Source organism: Ochlerotatus camptorhynchus, unplaced genomic scaffold (assembly GCF_037179485.1).
Source record: "Ochlerotatus camptorhynchus isolate MF236.1 unplaced genomic scaffold, CSIRO-AGI_Acam_v1.1 ptg000303l, whole genome shotgun sequence".
NCBI lineage: Eukaryota > Metazoa > Arthropoda > Insecta > Diptera > Culicidae > Ochlerotatus > Ochlerotatus camptorhynchus.
This window is the reverse complement of record NW_027040791.1, coordinates 463,670-485,017: the sequence shown is the minus strand read 5'-3', so window position 1 is coordinate 485,017 and position 21,348 is coordinate 463,670. Positions and strand designations below refer to the sequence as shown.

Here is a 21,348-nt window from a genome sequence, read left to right as displayed (position 1 = left end):
ATTCGGAAGAAATGCGAGTCTAACGAGTAGTGATTGGACATGAGCCTTGATATGACACGTATAAAGTCACGGCTCATGTCCAATCCTTTGAACCATGGCTTGTTCGACACCTGTGGGAGAATAGAATGTAACCATCTTCCCAGATCACTCTCATTCCATTTTTGTTGCCAGTTGGTGAGGACGTGCTGACGGGTAATTGAGAAAAATTCCGCAAAGGCGATTTGTCGATCAAAAATATCGCCTTCCATAGCGCCCACCTTAGCTAGCGAGTCCGCTTTCTCATTACCCGGAATTGAGCAATGAGATGGGACCCAAGCTAAGGTGATAGTATAGGAGCAGTTAGATAAAGTACTCAATTTTGCTCGGATTTCGGTCAGGAAATACGAGGAGTGCTTCATCGGCCTCATTGATCGAATAGCCTCCAACGAGCTAAGGCTATCAGTAAAAATAAAATAGTGATCAGATGGTAGTGAGGCAATTTGCTCTACTGCGTAAAATATGGCTGCTAGTTCCGCAACGTATACGGAACAGGGTTTTTGCAGTTGATATGAGGCGCTATGAAATTCGTTGAATACTCCAAATCCAGTGGAAGCGTTTATAGTTGACCCATCTGTGAAAAAACTCTTATTGTTACTAACATGGTGGTACTTGTTTGCAAAAATTAAGGGAACAACCATCGATCGATGGTGATCTGGTATTCCACGGATTTCTTGCAACATGGTCAGATCAAAATTTACAGAGGAACTATAAAAGTCTTGGAGGCAAACACGAGAGGAATTGAATGAAGAAGGGCCAATCTCCAGCGTCATGTACTCGTAATAGAGACTCATGAATCTTGTTTGAGGATTTCTGTCGAGCAGCTTCTCAAAGTTTTCTATTACCAATGGGTTCATTACTTCACAACGGATAAGAAACCGGAAGGACAGTTCCGCGAAACGATCTGTCAGTGGGAGAACACCCGCGAGTACTTCGAGGCTCATCGTATGCGTCGAGTGCATACAGCCAAGCGCGATTCGGAGGCAACGGTATTGAACCCGTTGCAGCTTCAGGATATGTGTTTTCGCCGCGGATTGAAAGCAGAAGCTTCCGTACTCTAGAACCGACAAGATGGTTGTTCGGTACAACCTGATCAGATCTTCCGGGTGTGCTCCCCACCAAGTTCCAGTGATTGTACGAAGAAAATTGATTCTTTGTTGGCATTTTTGTTTCACATACGCAATATGTTTTCCCCATGTGCTTTTGGAATCGAACCAGACACCTAAATACTTGAAAGATATACTTTGAGTGATTGTTCTACCCTTTAGTTGAAGCTGTAACTGTGCAGGATGATGCTTCCTAGAAAAAACAACCAACTCAGTTTTCTCCGGAGAGAATTCGATACCCAGCTTCATAGCCCAAGTAGACAAATTGTCTAAGGTATCTTGCAATGGTCCTTGCAGGTCCGGTGCACTTGGCCCTATAACGGATACAACGCCGTCATCTGCAAGCTGCCTTAGCGAGCAATTTTCATCAAGACAACCATCAATGTCTTTTACATAAAAATTATAAAGAAGGGGGCTTAAACATGAACCCTGGGGGAGACCCATGTAACTAATTCGTGAAGTTGTCGAGTTTCCATGAGAAAAGCTCATATATTTCTCAGACAACAAGTTGCTCAAATAGTTGTTCATAATTGGTGAAAGCCCACTATCGTGGAGTTTATCCGAAAGGACATCGATACAAACAGAATCAAAAGCCCCCTTAATGTCCAAGAAAACTGAACCCATTTGCTGTTTTTGCGCATAGGCCAGTTGAATTTCAGTTGAAAGCAACGCAAGACAGTCGCTCGTTCCCTTGCCTCTCCGAAATCCAAATTGCGTATCTGAAAGTAAACCATTCGACTCGACCCATTTGTCTAGACGAAAAAGAATCATTTTCTCCAACAATTTCCGTATACAGGACAGCATCGCGATGGGACGGTACGAGTTATAATCCGACGCGGGTTTACCGGGTTTTCGAATGGCGATAACTCTTACTTGCCTCCAGTCATCCGGAACAATGTTGTGCTCCAGAAATTGATTGAATAAGTTCAACAAGCGTCTCTTCGCGACATCTGGGAGATTTTTAAGCAAGTTGAACTTGATTCTATCCATTCCTGGAGCTGAGTTGTTACATGAAAGGAGAGCAAGTGAGAATTCCACCATCGAAAACGGGGAATCTATTTCGTTATTACCCGACGGACGATCACGAACGTTGGTTTGAACCGGTACCGAATCCGGGCAAACTTTCCGCGCGAAGCTGAAAATCCATCTGTCCGAGTACTCCTTGTCTTCATTAATCGGTGATGACGCGTTTCGCATTCTCCTGCCGACATTCCAGAGTGTTCTCATGGAAGTCTCTCGCGACAAACCATCGACGAACCGACGCCAGTATCCGCGTTTTTTTGCTTTAATTAAGTCCTTAAAGGTTTTCTCGAGGTCGGTGTACCGCTCGAAATCCCCGACCTTACCGTGTTTGCGGAAGCGTTTAAACGCGGCGGACTTCTCGCTGTTCGCGTCGGTGCAATCCTTATCCCACCACGGGGTGGGAGGTCGCTTGCGGACGGAAACACCCGGAACACGTTTCGTCTGTGCTCGCAGCGCACAATCGATGATGACACGCGCGAGAAAGGAGTACTCGTCCAGCGGAGGAAGTACGTCAACCGATTGACTGGCATCAAGAACCGCGGACGCGAATTTTCGCCAGTCAATGTTTTTCGTAAGATCGTACGCGATGTCGACCGAGCGAGTAGAAGATGAACCATTGGTAATAGAAATTTTGATTGGCAAATGGTCACTACCGTAGGGATCTTGAATTACTTTCCACGAGCAATCCAACGATAGTGAACTCGAACAAAGTGAGAGGTCTAATCTGCTTATTTTTGCTGGAGGTTTGGCAACTCGTGTTGCTTCCCCGGTGTTCAGAATTGTCATTTTGAAGAAGTCGCACATGTCGTATATCAAGGTTGAGCGGTTGTCGTCGTACAGTTCCCCCCAGCCTGTACCGTGAGAGTTAAAATCTCCCAAGATCAACCGTGGCTCCGGCATAGCCGTGCAGATATCCGAGAAACTTTGACGAGAAATCGCAGTTCGCGGTGGAAGATATACTGAGGCAATACTGAGGCATTTACCTCGAATATTAACCTGACATGCAACAACTTCAATGCCTGTCACCGAAGGCAGATCGATTCTGTAGAAGGAATGGAGCTTGTTGATCCCCAGAAGCACCCCTCCATACGAATCTGCGCGGTCAAGGCGAATAATGTTGAAATCGTGGAAAGCAAGATCGTTGTCTGAAGAGAGCCATGTTTCACAAAGGGCAAATGCATCAGAAAGTGAGTTGTTAACTAAAAATTTAAATGTGTCAAGTTTTGGCATAAGACTTCTACAGTTCCACTGAAGAACAGAGATCATATCCCCGACCTCATTCGGAGAATTATCCATCGAAAGATATGATCGATGCAAGGAAGGACCACCTAGAAGCTAGTTGCTTCAAAAGAGTTTTCACCATTGGCAGCACTAAATTAATAATGCTCCTCGTTGAGTCAGAGACATTGAATATACTGAAGAAGCTATCCACAATACCAGAAAACGTGAACATGGGGGCATGTTCTTGCTGATTATTCAGCTGCTTTTCTGGCCGAAAAACTGGGACATCTGGGGTTTTAGATGATCCTGGAAGTGACGGAAAGTTCTTGTCATAATTACAAGGTTTAAAACCCGGTGGAATGGGTTTCGGTGTATTTCCGTTACCTCTTGAATTTTCCAAGGTGGAAGGGTGGTCCGTACGAGTGGCCTTACGAGGCTTTTCGGTGGTGTGTTGTTTTGCTCGTTTTCTCGTATTGCCTTTAAAGACAAACGGACTACCCTCACCGCCCTCTGAGTCAGAGTCTAGATCATCAACTGGCAAAATGGAGAACGTGTTACTGTTTTTGGTGTGGTCTGAGAAGATGAAGCGGTATTCTTCAAGAGTTCTGCTAGTGTTCTCTTGGAGCGAGCTTGCAGAGACCGCTTAAGTTTTTCTCCCTGCTGTTTATACCTCGGGCAGTTAGTCAGGGTATGCAGGCTCTCCTTGCAGTACACGCATTTTGGTGGAGCACCGCAAGGGCCCTCTTGATGTTGCTCGCCACACTGATCGCAGCGTGGTTTGTTCGAGCAGTAGTCCGATGTATGACCAAGTTGTTTACATTTCGAGCAGTTCATTACCCGAGGTACAAACAGGCGTACAGGCAGCCGAACCTTGCCAATAGCGACGTAGTGAGGTAACGCTGAACCCGAAAACGTCACACGAAACGAGTTTGACAAGGAATAAGTTTTTTTGGAGCCTGCTACGGATACTGACTGCATTTGAAGGCAGTCCAATATCTTCACCTTCGGCAGAGCACGGTTTTAAAGATTCCGAAGGAATCGGGACCCAAGAAATCATCACTAGTCAAACTCGCTTCGGTGACCACTCCTTCAATTTCTACCTCACTACTGGGTATGTAGACTCGGTATTCCAATGAAAAAAGCTCGCACGCAACAATTTGGTTAGCCTGCTTCCGGTCATCAACGGTAACGCGCAGTTTTATTGGTGTTACCTTGAAAATATCGGTAACGGCCGAAAAATGTGTTGTTAGATCCTTAGAGATCCTCGGAATGTTCAAAGGTTTTTGTTTGGGCCGGAAAAAAACAACCCATGGGCCTTTCGAGGCTTCTGGGTAAGCCTTTAGGCGGGGGAGCGCAGAGGTTTTTGGGGGCAATGGTGTGGGGGGTGCAGGTGGACGAGGAGGAGATGCTGGGGGAGAGGGTTGTGGGCGATACCTTTTCTTGGGATATGCTCCAGTATTTTTGCTGGAGAGCGAGTCAACTGGAACGTCAAGGGTTTCCATTTCCACAACTTCCTCGAGACTTTCGTGTGAGGTGGAATTAAGAGTTTCGTCGTCTGAGATGGAAAGCGACCATCCCCCGCCTTTATCATTTTCATCCATTGCGGTTAAATATCGCCGCAATGGTGTTTTTTGTAAAATTTTTTACAAATAATTGCAGTAATTTCAAATAATATCAAAAATAGAAAAAAAAAATATATATATATAGTTTCACTCTACTAACGAGTAATACATGCAAAGAAAAAAAAAATCAAAAAAAAAAAAAAAAAAAATGATTATATACTATTTACAGAGTTTTGGATCACCCTAAGTAATACAAAAATAATAATAAAAAAAAAATCAAGAAAAAAAAATCAAGCGAAAAAAAAAATTGGATTTTTGGATCACCCTAATTTAACACCAATCTAATATTGGACCAGGGAAACAAGGAAGATGCTATACTGGCGAGAACAATACAAACGACACGATTTATACCTAACGCACTGAGGCGGCAGCAGACTGGAGAGATATAATTGTTTGATCCAACGGCTGCAGAGTCAATAACCTCGATGCTGGTGTGCCTCGGTCGACTCGGTAGGCAATATGACGCTCTTTCGTTGTTGCTATCGATGGGGTGATGTACCGATAGTGGTGATGATTTTGCTGATGATGTTGGGATGATGCGGGGTTAAAGCTGGACCGTAATGAAAGCACTCGGCATATCATTAACGGCTTCCTCACTCGCGCACTAGTCGTCTAAACACTATGCCAATTAACTTTGGCGAGAAAAAACCCTCGCGTGGGGAAAAACTCAAAACTCAAATGATAGTGTCGTACAACGAGACCGATGCGACTTGATCGGCTCAGCGTGCGAGACGGAATGAGATGAGGAGATGAAAGTATAGAATTGATAGTTTCGTTATAGTACGGCAGTGTGAAGAAAGTAGAAAGCAAGCAAAGGATAATTTTGAGGAAGGGAATTTTTAATTTATGTTGTATCAATGCTTAGGTGTTATAACAGATGTGAAAGATCTTGGGTATACAACAATTGAATGTATTAATTACAATTGTTACATATAAAAATGATGTCAACCTTAGGGTGGCCATCTCGCCCCGTCAACCCCTACAGGTTTAGAAAGCACTCAAATGACCATTTTGGAAGAGCAACAACACCAAGTTCAAGACCGGCGTAAAGCCCCAGTAGGGACATAATAAAGCCAATAAAGCAGAACTGGTTTAAAATACACTACGTTGAGAGGAACCTTAAATTCCTAAAGAATTCTAATAATTCTAGTAATTCTAACAGAAGCCTCGCTTAACTCAGTTTGTAAGGTCAAGTTTGTAGGTTTTCAAGATCATGGTATCAGCACTTGAGCACTTGGTAAATATAGCACTTGAATTAGCATTTCAAAGTGTTGCTATAAACGAAGGTCTGAGGAACGTGATTAAAATAGGAAAATAATGACCATGAGTGTTGATTTACTGATGGGCAACTATTTATAAGTAGCAATGCCAATTAGGTGGAAGAGTAATAGACTAAATTCAATTATGATTTACTACAATCGTAGTAACTTATTCAGTCAACACTACCAAAGTTAATATCGAAAGGACCATCGAGTTACGAAGGTGATTTTCGGAAATTTGTATGAGAACATTGATTTAAGTAACCTGGACTTCCATCGAGTTAGGGCAGCAGTGTTAGCAATTGTAATTGACATATACTTGGTGGTAATAACATTTCATATTATTTAATAATTTCAAACTATTTTTATTTTGTATGTATATTAGACCTGTTCATTTTAACAGAAATGTTCGGGATGCACCGGGTCAACCGTGATTACTGTTCGTCATGTTAATTTGAACTTCTGTGCAAATTTTCAGCAAAATCGGTGATGATTTAGAGGTGCTTCAAGTTCATTTTATGTTTTTTAGGTAATTTACGGTTTATAATATTTGTATCTCAAGACTGAAACAACGAAAACAACTTTAAAAGCGAAGCTTAATGTGTTTTCTACCAACTTTGTGACTAGAGGTTGACTATTCAAAGTGATTTTACTGAAGTTTGACTTAGTTTCATGCTCGAAGATATCTTACAAAGTGCAGAATTTTAAAGTATTTGTTCTACGAACTTTCCACCCATATGATATAAAAATGTGTAGTCTACGGAATAATGTTCCTTATACTGTTTTAGCAATTTCGTTCAAACATAGTTTTCGTGTAGATTCCATAGATTGAGAGATAAAAATCAGAAAAGAGGCCGTTATAGCTACATTTCACAAGACAACAGAGCCAATAAAAGTTTCAAATAGATTGACGGAACATAGTTGCATTGCTTTTCAATGATGACCGATGACTGTTTCATTGATAGATGATATTTTTTAGAAATATGAGTCCTTAGAGGAATTTTTTTTGTCAAAGGCAATGTTACTCGAGCCATCCATATGTTTAAAATCTATTTGCAATGATATTTTTGACGATTATGTCAAAATGGCAATTATGCCAAACGATCCACTTTTCCATTTTGATGTTTTCGGAGATTATGTCAAATTAAAAAAAAAAAATTATTTGTGTGACCTTAGGCCCAACGACTTTATTCTAAATGGGCTTCACCCTTTCATACCATATCTATCTCTCCGTAGATTCCGCAAGCAAGAGGAAGCACCCGTCCACGTTGAGGTGCTCACACCGATCGATGAGGAGCCATCAGAAGACCTAGCCGACGACGACCAGCCCATCACAATGGTACCAAAGATTGTCCAAACTGCACCGAGTCCATCCACGGAACAACCACCAATAACTTCCAATACAATCAACAATGATCAGCGGAAGCAGAAACAGGCAGCCACCAATGGTAACAGCAAGGAAATCAGTCAGATGGAATCTGTGCTGTAACCGTTGCGTCCCCTTGTAGGTGTACTGTACACGTGATCATCTCACACAACACAAACGAAACACGAGTTTATGCGCGCTTGTGCTTAGAATTGTACATTTAAGGTTTAGGACGAACGTGTTTTGATTATGTTATATTTAATTGAAACAGAGCAAACAAAATAAAACAGTGTCATACAGTGGAAAAAAGTTGTCTGTGAGGATACCAATCAGAGTATATTAGGATCAAGTAAAACAAATTGCTAGCTAAACTAAGAGCGAGGTGTGATTCTACTGTGTGTAACTTTTGTATGCGTTATATATTTTTATGATTGTTCAGTTTTGACACAGCTGCTAAATAATGACCGAATTATTAAGGACGTAGTTATGCAAAGCTAGTTAACGCGAAACATCCAAATCTGAAGCCAATGTTTACACTAAAAACAATTTGATAGAGAAAAACTGATAAAAATGTAAAACAAGAGTATTAATTGGTTCTAGGTGTATATAGAAAGAGTGTGTGTATAAATGAAACGTGGATGCGGTGGATGCGAATTAAGTTTACTAAATGATAGGGTGTATCAAAAACTAAAGTTATATAGCTGTTTTAGGATTCTACACAAAAGAGTCGACAAAGAACAGTGTCATTTAAATGGCAAGATGTACTAGAAAGCTAATGCAAAATGAGCGAGCATTCTTCTTTTTTTCCTGTAGGATATATGAACTATTGCAAAATTGTTTTGATATTAGATTAACAAGTTTATTGGAGAACAAAGCCAATTCACTTTACCAGTAGCCGCTGTAACGAATTCTGAAAAAACAAACACATAGCTATAGTATTGCTACCAGTATAAAGCGCCAATGAAAACTGTAGCCAGCTTTGTTCGTCGTGCATAAGATTAAATTAATATAAATTGTGAAAGACATATTTTACAATCGAAACTCTATTTCTACTCACTTTATTTAATTGAAAGAATAAAATAAAAACTCCTTCAATTTTTAAAATTTACCAACGTAACGCTTGTTGATACATATCAAAATATAATTGAATATTATTTTGTGATTTAAGCCCGTTTAAAACTATTATTCTACCCAATAAATGATGCTATCAATCCAAAATTGGAGAAAAATATATCGTAAACGTAGTTTCCTCCCTGAGATTTTCCAAAACTATGCACGGCGAACGATCTGATGAACAAGGCTTCGTAGAAGCCAATACTTCTTGAACAAACGCTTATAACATCAATCGGATGAAAAAATGCTGAGAATATCGAATGTAAAACGTTTGTTGAAAAAGCGAATGAGTAAACGAAACACAAAGCTATTTAATACACCTAACTTCCCGAAAGAAACCCCTTGAAATCAACTGATCTGATCCCGGCTGCCTGGCTGAACATCATCGAAAACAAATGGTAAATTTGTTATTGTTTTATGTAGGTATTTATTCTTCGTATCGTTCGTGTTTATTTATTCTTCACTTCTTGTGTTTCATTTTCATAAAAATGATAAATTTAGATGGACCAGAATTATGGAGAAAAATTTAAGCGACTTCCTATCAGAATAATAGAGAATTCAAAGAGAATTGTACGAGTAATACGAAAAATTGGAAGAGAATTAATAGGGTCCAAACATTTGCTCTCTATTTAGAAAGCTGACTATACCTTTGCAAATACATAGGTATCGTCCTCTGCAAAAATGCTTCTGATCATATTTTATGAATATACCAACTCTCCATATAATTTTTGGCAAGGTTTAAAATGATGAAGAGCTGGCAAGCTCTGTATAGAAACTGTCTTAATTTGATTTAATTTCCCTGAACATGGTTCTTAAATTAATATATCAAGATATTGGTGACATGTGCAGGACTGAAGTCCATGAATATTCTTAGCATGAACTTACATGAAATGCTCTTAATTTTTTTATACCTTGCTGTGACAGTGTTGTGTTATGTTGTGTTGTGTTTGAAATTGTTTTTGATGAGGAGTGCTTCAATTGTTTCAAACGAAAGGAGATTTTGAAAGCTACCAATCAAACAATCTTCCTGCATGATCATATATTTTTTTCAATTAACAAAGTGTCCTCGGTCCCGGTCCATGAGTTGATGGGTCGATAGGTAGGGTCCAGATGTGGGAGCTGCCTCCCTGGCGTCGGTTGTATTGGTGCTCAGCATGGAAAACAAGAGCGACAGAAAACATCAAGGAAAAAAAAACAAAGGTCAAGCCATGGATTCATGTTCGTATTTGGAGGAGGAGTCATCTCATGGGCGAGTCTTCGTCAGTCCTGTGTAATGTATGGAGGCTGAGTTCGTTGCTCTGAAGGAAGTCTTCCAAGAGGCCATCTGGCTGAGGCAGTTGCTCAGCGACTTCGGAGAGGAACAGGTGCAACCTACGTTATTGAACGAGGACAACCAAGGCTGTCTATCCTTCGTACGAACAGAGTGGTGCAACCGTAGATCGAAGCATATCGATACTCGTGAGCGGTTCGTGCATGAATTGTGTGAAAGCGAGCAGGTTGAGCTGAAGTACTGTCCGACGGAGCTGATGTTAGCGGACATAAAGGGTGATACGGTCAAAATTTGGTCAATATCAACTTGACGTATTTCTTTCAATTTTGCATTTAAAAAACCTGAACACCCCTCATTTTGAAGGTGTGTGTGTGTAGAATGTTGCTCCTATTTTGATGTTGGAATTCACTCTTCAGTTGTCAAAATGCCGTCCAAGCAAGAAGAGCAGCGTATCAAAATTTTGCTCGCGCATCGCGAAAATCCGAGCTACTCGCACGCAAAGTTGGCAAAATCGCTAAAAGTTGCCAAATCAACCGTTACAAATGTAATTAAAGTGTTTGGGGAACGTTTGTCGACAGCCAGGAAGTCTGGATCGGGGGGAAATCGAAAACCGGAAGCCGCTGAGACGACAAAGAGAGTTGCCGGTAGTTTCAAGCGAAACCCTAACCTCTCTCTCCGAGATGCCGCAAATAAGCTGGGTGTATCGTCTACAACCGTGCATCGAGCCAAAAAACGAGCCGGGCTATCGACTTACAAGAAGGTAGTGACTCCAAATCGCGATGATAAACAAAATACGACGGCCAAAGCGCGATCCCGGAGGCTGTACACGACGATGCTGACGAAGTTTGACTGCGTGGTAATGGACGACGAAACCTACGTCAAAGCCGACTACAAGCAGCTTCCGGGACAGGAGTTTTATACGGCAAAAGGAAGGGGAAAGGTAGCAGATGTTTTCAAGCACATGAAACTGTCAAAGTTCGCAAAGAAATATCTGGTTTGGCAAGCCATCTGTACCTGTGGCTTGAAAAGCAGCATTTTCATAGCTTCCGGGACTGTCAACCAAGAAATTTACGTGAAAGAGTGTTTGAATAAACGTCTGTTGCCTTTCCTGAAGAAACACGGTTGTTCCGTACTGTTTTGGCCGGATTTGGCATCTTGCCATTACGGTAAAAAGGCCATGGAGTGGTACGCCGCCAACAACGTGCAGGTGGTTCCCAAGGACAAGAACCCTCCCAACACGCCAGAGCTCCGCCCAATTGAGAAATACTGGGCTATTGTCAAGCGGAACCTAAAGAAGACCAAAAAAACTGCTAAGGGCGAGCAGCAGTTCAAGGCAAACTGGCTTTCTGCGGCGAAGAAGGTGGACAAGGTGGCTGTACAAATTTGATGGCAGGGGTCAAGCGTAAGGCCCGGCAATTCGGATTTGGAAAAGCGGAAGCCTAACTGAATATTTTTCCTGAATTTTATACTAATTGAACTTGAAAAAGAAATTTAATTTGATTTTTTAAATAAACGATTTCACCGATTTACACGCGTTTTCCCTTGACCAAATTTTGACCGTATCACCCTTTATTTACTAAACCCCTTAGTCCGCAGAAGCATGAGCGTTTTTGTCAAATGTTCGGACTGATGAACAGTGAGTGAAGTTGTATCTAATTGAGGAGGTGTGTGGAGTGACAATTAGCACAATTGATATATAAATGAACATTGGCACACCCCTCATCGATTACCATACCTCCGTGAGCTCAAGATACGTAAGTGAAGAAAACGTTGTGAAAGTGAAACCCAACCGAACTGAAATATTATCGACCGAGTAGTCGTCGCGGTAACAAATGTAACTTTGTGCGAATAAAAACCTTTTCTTGCTGTAGAGTATTTTCTACGCGTGTGATTAATTCAACCTGATCACAAAAGTCCTCACGCTGTGTCCTCTTTCCACCCAATCTGCCATCAGTTATAACGTCTTCTTGTAATTTACGATTACAAAATAGCATCATATCGTCTTTTGATTTCATAATTAAAAAAAAAAAAACCTTTTTATTGAGAGGTGTGTGGAAGCAATCTTGATGCTTGTAAACTATTTTTGTTTAAATTAAGCACCCTAAGGTTTACTCAAGCCTACCTACAATTCCGATTGTCTTGAAGGTGTAAGGACTAGCGGCGCCGGGGGTGTAGTGGTAAGCGTGATTATCTCTCACCCCAGCAGGCCTGGATTTAATCCCAGTCGGCGCCGCCGGGATGTTCTGAGGCATAACATCTCAGATCAGGGAAGTAAAGCCGTTGGTCCCCGGTTCATGAGTTGATGGGTCCAGGTGTGGGAGCTGCCTCCCTGGCGTCGGTAGTATTAGTGCTCAGCAGGGAAAACAAGATCGACGGAAAATAAATCAAGGAGAAAAAAAAAGATGTAAGGACTAGTTGATCATTTAAAAAAAATTCAAATGCAGTTTATTCGTTAGAAGCCATTTTTGGCATATGAAAAAAAAAGTTCATTGTGTTCCACTAGGTATGAAAGTGGAACACAGTGATTGTATTGAATCATAGTGGCAAAGAATTAAATTTTAGTTTACAAAATTGTTCTCAAAAATATGATTGAATTATCATAAATATACCTAATGATACATATAATTTAAAACCCTTTCTTACCGTAATCCGGGGGCAAATTGATCACCGGGGTTAAATTGATCAAAATACCTTGCGTTTTCCGACAGTAAAGACTCTAATCGATGAGTTTTTCTCAACACAAACTGGTGTTCTATAGCTTGCAATCACCCTGGGCATTGGCATAACCTTGAGTATTGCTTAACTGCAACCAGGTCCCAGGGCTTGTCTGTATCTTTACATTTTGAAAGATGCACACTAGCGATGCCAGTTGTGATGTAGCGGACCAAAAGTTTGTTGGAATTTAATTACAAATTAAAATTAAATAATTGTGTGGTTTAGAATTATGATTTTAACAATGAATTGTTTTTTTTTTTCTAAATAATTGAATCTTAGAATCATTTGGTTTAACACTTTTGGAATCCGACATCACACAGGTAATACATTTGAATTTGGCGAGTGGCGATTTTCTTTTCTTTAGATCAAGACGATGAAGTATTGAAGAAGACAACGATCATAAATCACAGGGAAGAAAAAAGTTGGTCGCCGTATTACACCTGGAAAACTAGTGTGAAACAGGATATCAAGAGATCGGGCCATTCCTTGAATTTCTGGAAATAGCTGGTCAAAAACATAAACAATTTCAAAACGCCACCTACAACCCTACTACAATGGTTAAATCTGTGTACGAAGCGAGCGATGGAACTGTATCAGACGATAGCAGCAGCAATGACCTTTATCCAACGAAATTCGAGGGATTCCCTGATGAGGAAATAAACGCCATGCTGGGATTTTCATCGGACTCATCGTCAGACCTATAGAGGCCAGCGTCATTAGGCCAACAACAACATCACGGTAAAGTCAGGCAAGTCCGCATCGTGTTCTCTTACCGTGCGGATCTATTTGCTTTTTGCTGAAGGAAGTACTACCTAAAGCTACAACAAATTTAAACAGCACTTTTCAGAGCTCAACCTGTAAAATTTCTACCTTGTTCTACTCTTATTCCTCTTCGATCCTTGTTTGGACCCTACCCGAGGTACTCCTTCTTGGATTTGGATCCTTCAGATTCTTATAGTAATCTGCTTGGAAGTCGATTTGGATAAAAATTTACTGCCGTCATGGCGCCTAAACGCAAAAGAAAGGGGCAAACTCTTGATCCCCCTTCTGATGAAATTGATTTGAGTAATCAATTTGATTTGCTCACGGATGATGAGAATGATCCATCATCCAAGAAAAATTCTAGTAAACTTTCCCGGCTTAATGCCAAGAAGGAAAAGATTCCCCCTATTGTGATAACAACTTCCGATTTCCATGCTCTTCGCAATATTGTCATGACTTTAAAATTCAGCAATGGATTCGTGTTGCCAATTTAAAGCATTTTTATTGCCAATTTAAAGCACTAAATATTTTAAATTTGAATGCTCGATCCCTTAAAGATAATGAAGACGAGCTATTTAACTTTTTGAGAGTTCATAACGTGCATATTGCCGTTATAACTGAAATGTTCCTTAAACCTGACCATAAGGTTAAGAAGGACGCAAATTATTTCATTTATAGAAATGATCGTCTTGATGGACCCTGTGCTGGCGTTGCCATCATTGTTCATAGACGAATCAAATATAAAATTCTTTCTTAATTCGAAACCAAAGTTTTTGAAACTTTGGGAGTTTCTGTTGAAACAAAATTTGGACAACTTACGCTTATAGCTGCCTATTTGCCATTTCAATGCGTAGGCCAACAAAAGAATTTTCTCAAGGGTGACCTTCAGAAACTTACCCGTCATAGGTCTAAAATCTTTATTATTGATGATTTTAATCCAAAACACCGCTCATGGAATATTGCTCAAAGCAATTCCAATGGTAATATCAACAATCAATACGAAACTATCGATTTTAAATTGGCTAGCCTATTGGTCCCAAGTAAACGATTAACGTATCCCATTCTAGTCGAAAGTCTAGTACTACGCAATGTTTGTTTTGATTCGCTATGAAAGTTTGACTGATAAAATGAGGGGTGATTGGTTTTTCCTATGTTTCGAGGGGTGAATCGATTAGCTTGGGACCGAAGAGAGTACCAGAGCTGAGCCAAAAAGTTGAGCACGTTATTTCGGGACCTTCTAGTCTTAGAGTTACCTCTATGGTAATATTCTGTTTGATGATTGTTCTGCAGGTTATTACACTATTCAATATCCAAACAGCCTAACATGCTTTTCTTCAGCAAGAAATCCCTCAACTATTGATTTGGTCTTAACTGATTCATGTCAACTTTGTAGCCAATTGGTTACCCATGCTGACTTCGGTTCTGATCACCTTCCAGTAACTTTTGAAATATCCCAAGAAATAATTTGTAATCCCAACAGCTCTACTTTCAATTACCATAGAGCTGATTGGGAGAAATATCGAACATTTATGGAATATAACTTCGATCCAAACATTCCTTTGCAAACCAAAGATGAAATTAATTATGCTCTTGAATCTCTGACTACTTCTATAGTTGAAGCATGAGCTGCCTCAGTAAAAAAAGGCGAGGTTAAATTCGATTCAATTATAATAGACGACGATCTTCAGCTCTTGATCCGTCTTAAAAAAGTCCGTAGGCGACAATATCAAAGAACACGCGATCCTGCCATGAAAGTTATCTGGAGGGATTTGCAAAAACAAATTAAAAAGCGATTCTCTGCCTTGAGGAACAAAACTTTTGAAAATAATGTTTCTTAATTAGACCCAAGTTCCAAACCCTTTTGGAAACTCACAAATTTTTTTAAAAAAACCTCAAAAGCCTATTCCAGCGCTTAAAGAAGGTGGTAAAATTTTGATCACAAATTTGGATAAAGCTCAGAAACTTACTTAGCAATTCGAGGGTTCCCATAATTTCAGTTTGGGTTTTACTAGTCCTATTGAGAATCAGGTTGCTCGGGATTATCTGAATATTTTCTCCCGGGAAAATATTTTTGATGATTCCTGGGGGACTGATTTGGACGAAGTAAGGCCTATAACTAAATATTTTCATAATATGAAAGCTCCAAGTGATGATGGAATTTTCTATATCCTTGTCGGATCCACGAAATAAGTACGCACAGAATTGCTCTCCACACAACCACGCTTTATTTCCGAACCTCGCTCTGCACACGCGCACATGGTGTCGTCACGACCGACTCTCGTTCTTAACTAACTATTTCTGCTCGTCCAGTGTTGCTAGGTTTTCCTATCTATCTCTGTTGTTTCACAAAGGGCCTAGTCGGCTCCAACATCCCCCCTTCACTTAAAAGTCCCAAACTGCATCCGTATGATATTCATTAAGATATGCTGGCCTACGCTGTGTTCGCAACGGTCGTGTGACATTACTGCCCGATGAAACGCCGACGGTATCGTCATGGATAGATGAGCTTCGGTCCTCTTGTACTGTTGTCGAGTCCGTTGTCTTATTTTCGGTTGGTTCGGTTCTAGGCAATCGCTTTAGATGTGCCACATTTCGATGTACTTCGCGATTCGTGTTGACTGACCTCAATGTAGCTTCTGAACCTTTTAGTTTCATGAGTTCATATTCTTCTGGAGCAAACGTTGTTGAAAGTTTGTTTTCCTTCATCATTCGCTTACAAACAACTATATCTCCCTCCCTCAGTTCAGATGGCTTTGCCTGGCGGCGTGTATCCGTATATTCCGCGTCCTTATGCTTTTTTTCCCAATCTCGATCACGTACCTCTTCTTGCTCCAAACGGTTAGTTGTCTCGCCGAAAGCAGGAAGCTTGTCACGAAATATGCGCCCAAACATGAGTGCCGACGGGGCTACTCCGGTTGATGCATGAGGAGTTGAATTATACATTAATAAGAATGATCTTAGATCCCAAACCCAGTCAGTGCTATCCGCTTCTTGGCTTATCTTGAGGTGCTTCAATATTGTTTTATTTGCACGTTCCACCTCCCCGTTTGCTTGCGGCCAATACGGGGTTGTCCTCACCAATGTAATTCCATATTCTTCACAGTATGTTTTGAACTCTTCGCTGATAAACTGTGGCCCGTTGTCCGCTCTAATGCTTTCAGGAACACCAAATCTACTGAATGTTTCATGCAGTGCCTGAATTGTGCGCCTGGCTGTGTTGTTCTCATTACTATTGCTTCAGTGAATCTACTAAAGTAGTCGACTATCACCAACAGTGAATGACCCGAAGGTAGAGGACCCATAAAATCAACAGCTATACTCGCCCATGGTTTTTCGGGCATTTTAATACGCTTCAGGGGTTCAGGAGCTCCTAGACGGGAAACCAGGGTACACTCTTTGCATCGCTTTACACAAGCTTCCACCTGTTTGTCCATTAGTGGCCACCAAACTTTCTGTCGCAAACGTCGTTTCATCGCTGCCATGCCTGGATGCGCTTCATGTGCCACCGTTATTACTCGTTCTTGAAGCTGCGCCGGGATGATCAGCCTATTGCCTCTCAAGAGTACTCCGTCCATTGAGCATAACTCATTCACATAGGGTTTGAATGCTTTCGGAATTTTCTCCAAAGTTCCCGCTTGTAATGCCACAAGAGCTTCTTGAATTTCTTCGTCATTCTTGGACTCTTCAATAACCTTTTCTATCGTTATTGCTACTGGTACTGCTTCTGCAACGATGCTCCGAATGTAGCCTTCGGATGATTCATCAAACATTTCAGAATCTGGTATACTCAACCTCGATAGTGCATCAGCTATGTTGTCAGGTCCAGGAATGTGTTCTACTTTGAATGTGTACCCTTGAAGCCTGAGAACCCATCGTTCAATCCGAGCACATGGTCTAGACCTTGGATTGAACAGAAACTTCAGGGCTTTACAGTCGGTTAGCAGAGTGAATTTGATTCCCAAAAGATACAGGCGGAATTTTTCCACTCCCCATACTAGCGATAAAGCTTCTCGTTCTGTCTGAAAATATTTTCTTTCCAATTCTGTTAGTGCCTTGCTGGCATAGGCGATTACTCTGCATCTACCTTGGGAATCTTCCTGCAGAAGTACTGCACCAAGCCCGGTTGGGCTAGCATCGGTTATTAATTTTGTCTGATCCTTTGGATTGAAAAAACCCAGATGATGAATTTTACAGATTTCATCTTTAATCCGCTGAAAAGCCGAAGTTTGCTTTGATGTCCACTCAAACTGTCCTTTTGATCGAAGGAGCAGTCGCAGAGGATCAGTTAGCGAAGCCAGGTTTGGAACAAACCTACCCACATAACAAACCAATCCCAGAAAACTCCTCAACTCAGATAAATTGCGTGGTTCCCTGAAACTTTGTATAGCCGTAATTCTACTTTCGGTCGGCCTAACACCTTGGACTAACAGATGGTGACCCAGAAATTCTAAACTATCAGCACCGTATACGCACTTCTTTTCATTAAGCAGGATGTCATAATCAGAAAATCTCTTAAGAACTGCAGCCAGCCTTCGATCATGTTCTTCAACGGATGTGCCGTGAATGAAGACATCATCCAAATACACGATGACGCCGTCCAAACCCGCAACAATTGACTCCATTACCTTTTGAAAAAGTTCGGGTGCACAACTTACTCCGAACATGAGCCGTTTGTACCTAAATGATAAAATATTTAAAAATATAAATAAATAAGAAAGCACATAATTAATTGTTCGCAACTGCGAACACCACTTTATTCAATCAATATGTCTACCTGAAGAGACCCTGTTTGGTAATGAACGTTGTTATTGGTCTTGACCGTTCCGAGATCTCGACCTGATGGTAGGCGTCTTTGATATCAATTTTGGAAAATCGTACGGCTCCGCAAACAGACCCAAGCAGCTCATCGACCAGAGGCAGAGGATGTGATTCGCGTAGCACCGCTTGGTTGGCTCTACGCATATCAATGCACAAACGAATCTCACCAGAATCTTTCATTACTGGAACCACTGGTGACACCCAAGAGGAGGGGCCTGGTGCCGGTTCAATAATATCCATTTCCAAAAGAGACTGCAGTTTTTCTTCTATCTTTGATTCCCATGCGATGGGAGGTCTTCTGTACGCCTGCTGCACTGGCTGGACATCTGGGTCGATTGGTATCTCGATTACCACTCCCCGAATTTTTGGAAATGGTGGCTTTGGGTTCGATTCCACTGCACCAACATCAAATCCAACCTTGAGTACACTCAAGTTTTTTGCAGTGTGGTCGCCCAGCAAACAGCGTTGGCCCTCCACAACCACGTAGAACTTTGCAATTGTCTTATTCTCTCCTGCCTCTATCTCAGCACTGAATGTCCCGGTAATTTTCATAGGTTCCTTGCTAGCATATCCAATAAGCGACCGGTCTGCTTTTGCTGTCATCTCCAGTACATTTACATTAGCTTCTTTCATTTGTTGCCATACGTTCTCAGTAATAATGTTTGCGTCTGATCCGGAATCGATGATCATGGGTACCTGAACTCCTCCAATTTTGAATGTAAAAATGTTTCCCCCCATCGCATAGAATACATAGTCCTTCGTCTGGTCGATTTCTTCAGACACAGCGCGGATTCGCTTAGCCTTAGGATACGGGGTTGGATTGTCCAAAAGGCGCTTCCGTCCACCGGTGCTGTAACAACGCTTTGCCCAGTGTCCGATCCTTCCACAAGCAGCGCATTTCGTATGCTTGGCTGGGCATTCGTTGCTACCGTGTGTATGCCCTTGACGTCCACATCCATAGCAGATGAACCGGTTGTTTGGCTGGTTTCTGGGTGGGTATACAGATGGTCGTCTGATTGTCTGTCGATCACTTCTGTACGGTTTATTTGTTACCGCATAAACATCCTGTTCTTGGCGACCAACAGGCCTGTTAAGCTTCTTAGACTGTTGCTGTGACTCCGCCATACTTGTACCCAACGTAATCATTTCTTCCAGGGTGCGATCCTTCTGCAGCAGTTTTGTCCGTAGCTCCTCAGAAATACAACCCTGGGCAATCCGATCCGCGATCAGTTCATCCACCACACTTGACTCATAATTGCATCTTGCAATCTGTTTTCGCATCCGGATGACAAAATCCGTGAATCGCTCTCCTGGTTGTTGAACGATCTGGTGAAACAGATGCCGTTCATATGTCTTGCGGCGAAAAGGCTCGAAGTATTCATCCAGACATTTTACCGCCACGTCATAGTATGGGGGATCATTTGTTACGTGGGGTACCTTGTCAACACCCGGAAGATGGCGAAGTAACCCCTGGAGACCTGGTCCTCCAAGGTAGGCCAACTGGGCCCGTTTGTCAGATTGTCTTTCTACACCTTGTGCTAAGAAAAACGACTCCAAGTCAAGTTTCCAAGTTTCCCACTCGCCCGGTAAACGGCTGGTTTCTATGGTAACCTCGAATGGTTTGATTCTGCTTGGTAAAGCCATCCTGTGAAATTATTGCATGTTAATCATCACACAGTGTGATTTTTTTTTTGAATAAAACTTTTTGGGGTGCATTTCCAAGTGCCATATAGTAAATTTCAATACCATTTTAAATAAGCAGAACAATTGATTATACTTTTAGAACCCACACAACATGTCATATAATAGTTTTTTTTCGCTTGACTTACCCCGGTAGTTCCTGTCATCTTTCATGGATCGGTACCATAATAATGATGTACTCTGTGGCACCAGATCCAAAATCCATTCAAGAATATGCCTTTTACACTCAAAAGTATACTTACTGATCATAATTCCATATTGTCACGAAACCATTTCATTTGCCTTAGTACATAACTATTCCTCATTTTGGTACTCAACCAATGCTATTATTTTTTTTTCTCTTTGGCACACAGCCCTTCTACTATAGGTAGTGGTACACAACCTTCTCTTTATTCACATAATATTCGGTACATAACCGTCTTCCTTTTCACTGTGGTACAAAACCATCTCCATTCACATAGTAGTGGTACATAACCATCTTCCATTTCACTGTGGTACACAACCATCTCCTTATTATTTTATTTAAATCTCCTTGGTACACAACCAACCATTCCAATTACCTCGTAATAAGGCGTGCATCTCTCTTCTCATTTGCTCGGCTGATGCGTCAGCCGTTTTGCTACTTATCATTTCCTCCACAGAAAATCTTCTTTTTATGTTGAAACACATCCAATTTGTTTTCAAAAGGCACGAAAACCACGATCCTGTTTCTCACTCTCTTTACTTCTATTCTATTCTAGATACACATCCTTTTCGACCTCCATCAACACCACCACACTCATAGTAATCGAAAACTTCCCAGGAACACATCCATTTTGTTTTCATACGGTACAAAACCATGTTTTTTTCCTCTCTCTCTCTCTTTCCTTTTTGTTACTCGAAAATTCACCTATACACTCTCAGTAATCAGAATTTTCTCAGGTATACTGCCATTTTGTTTTTTTCCATGCTACAAAATCACCCTTCTGCTTTTCACAATTCAGCCACAATCTATCAGCATCATAACCTCTCAAAGGACGATTTTTTTTTTCCGGCGTCCGCATTTCATTTTTGTTTTCCCCGTTTCTTCCCTTTTTCATTGGCTTTTAGATAAAAAAAATGGCCCGCACTTATTTTTTTTCAATATTATTATCGACACTGGGAATGCACACCAAAAACCTTTCATTTTTTTGAACCAACCTGTTTCTCTTTTTTTTCACTTACGCTCGCAGCCCGAGCCCCAAATTTCAGCTCAGCCTGTTGCTATTCGCGATTTTTTTCCGCCCGTTCAAAATGGCGACCACCTTTTGTTCAGTCTAGCATTTAGCATCAGTGCCGTAATATACAAACTGATTCA

The 21,348-nt window shown here is 41.2% G+C and overlaps 1 protein-coding gene across 10 annotated transcripts in view; it reads left to right on the top strand.

Annotated features, from left to right (window-relative positions):
- The window catches only part of LOC135707064 (uncharacterized), an 85,157-nt gene extending 76,101 nt beyond the window's left edge, over nucleotides 1-9,056 (top strand). For all 10 annotated transcript variants that reach the window (XM_065228791.1, XM_065228790.1, XM_065228800.1 and 7 more), the window contains one exon: nucleotides 7,504-9,056. In XM_065228791.1, coding sequence (XP_065084863.1) covers nucleotides 7,504-7,756 — 253 coding nt within the window. In that variant the 3' untranslated portion in view covers nucleotides 7,757-9,056. The remainder of the gene's footprint in view (nucleotides 1-7,503) is intronic.
- The last annotated feature ends 12,292 nt before the right edge of the window (nucleotides 9,057-21,348 follow it).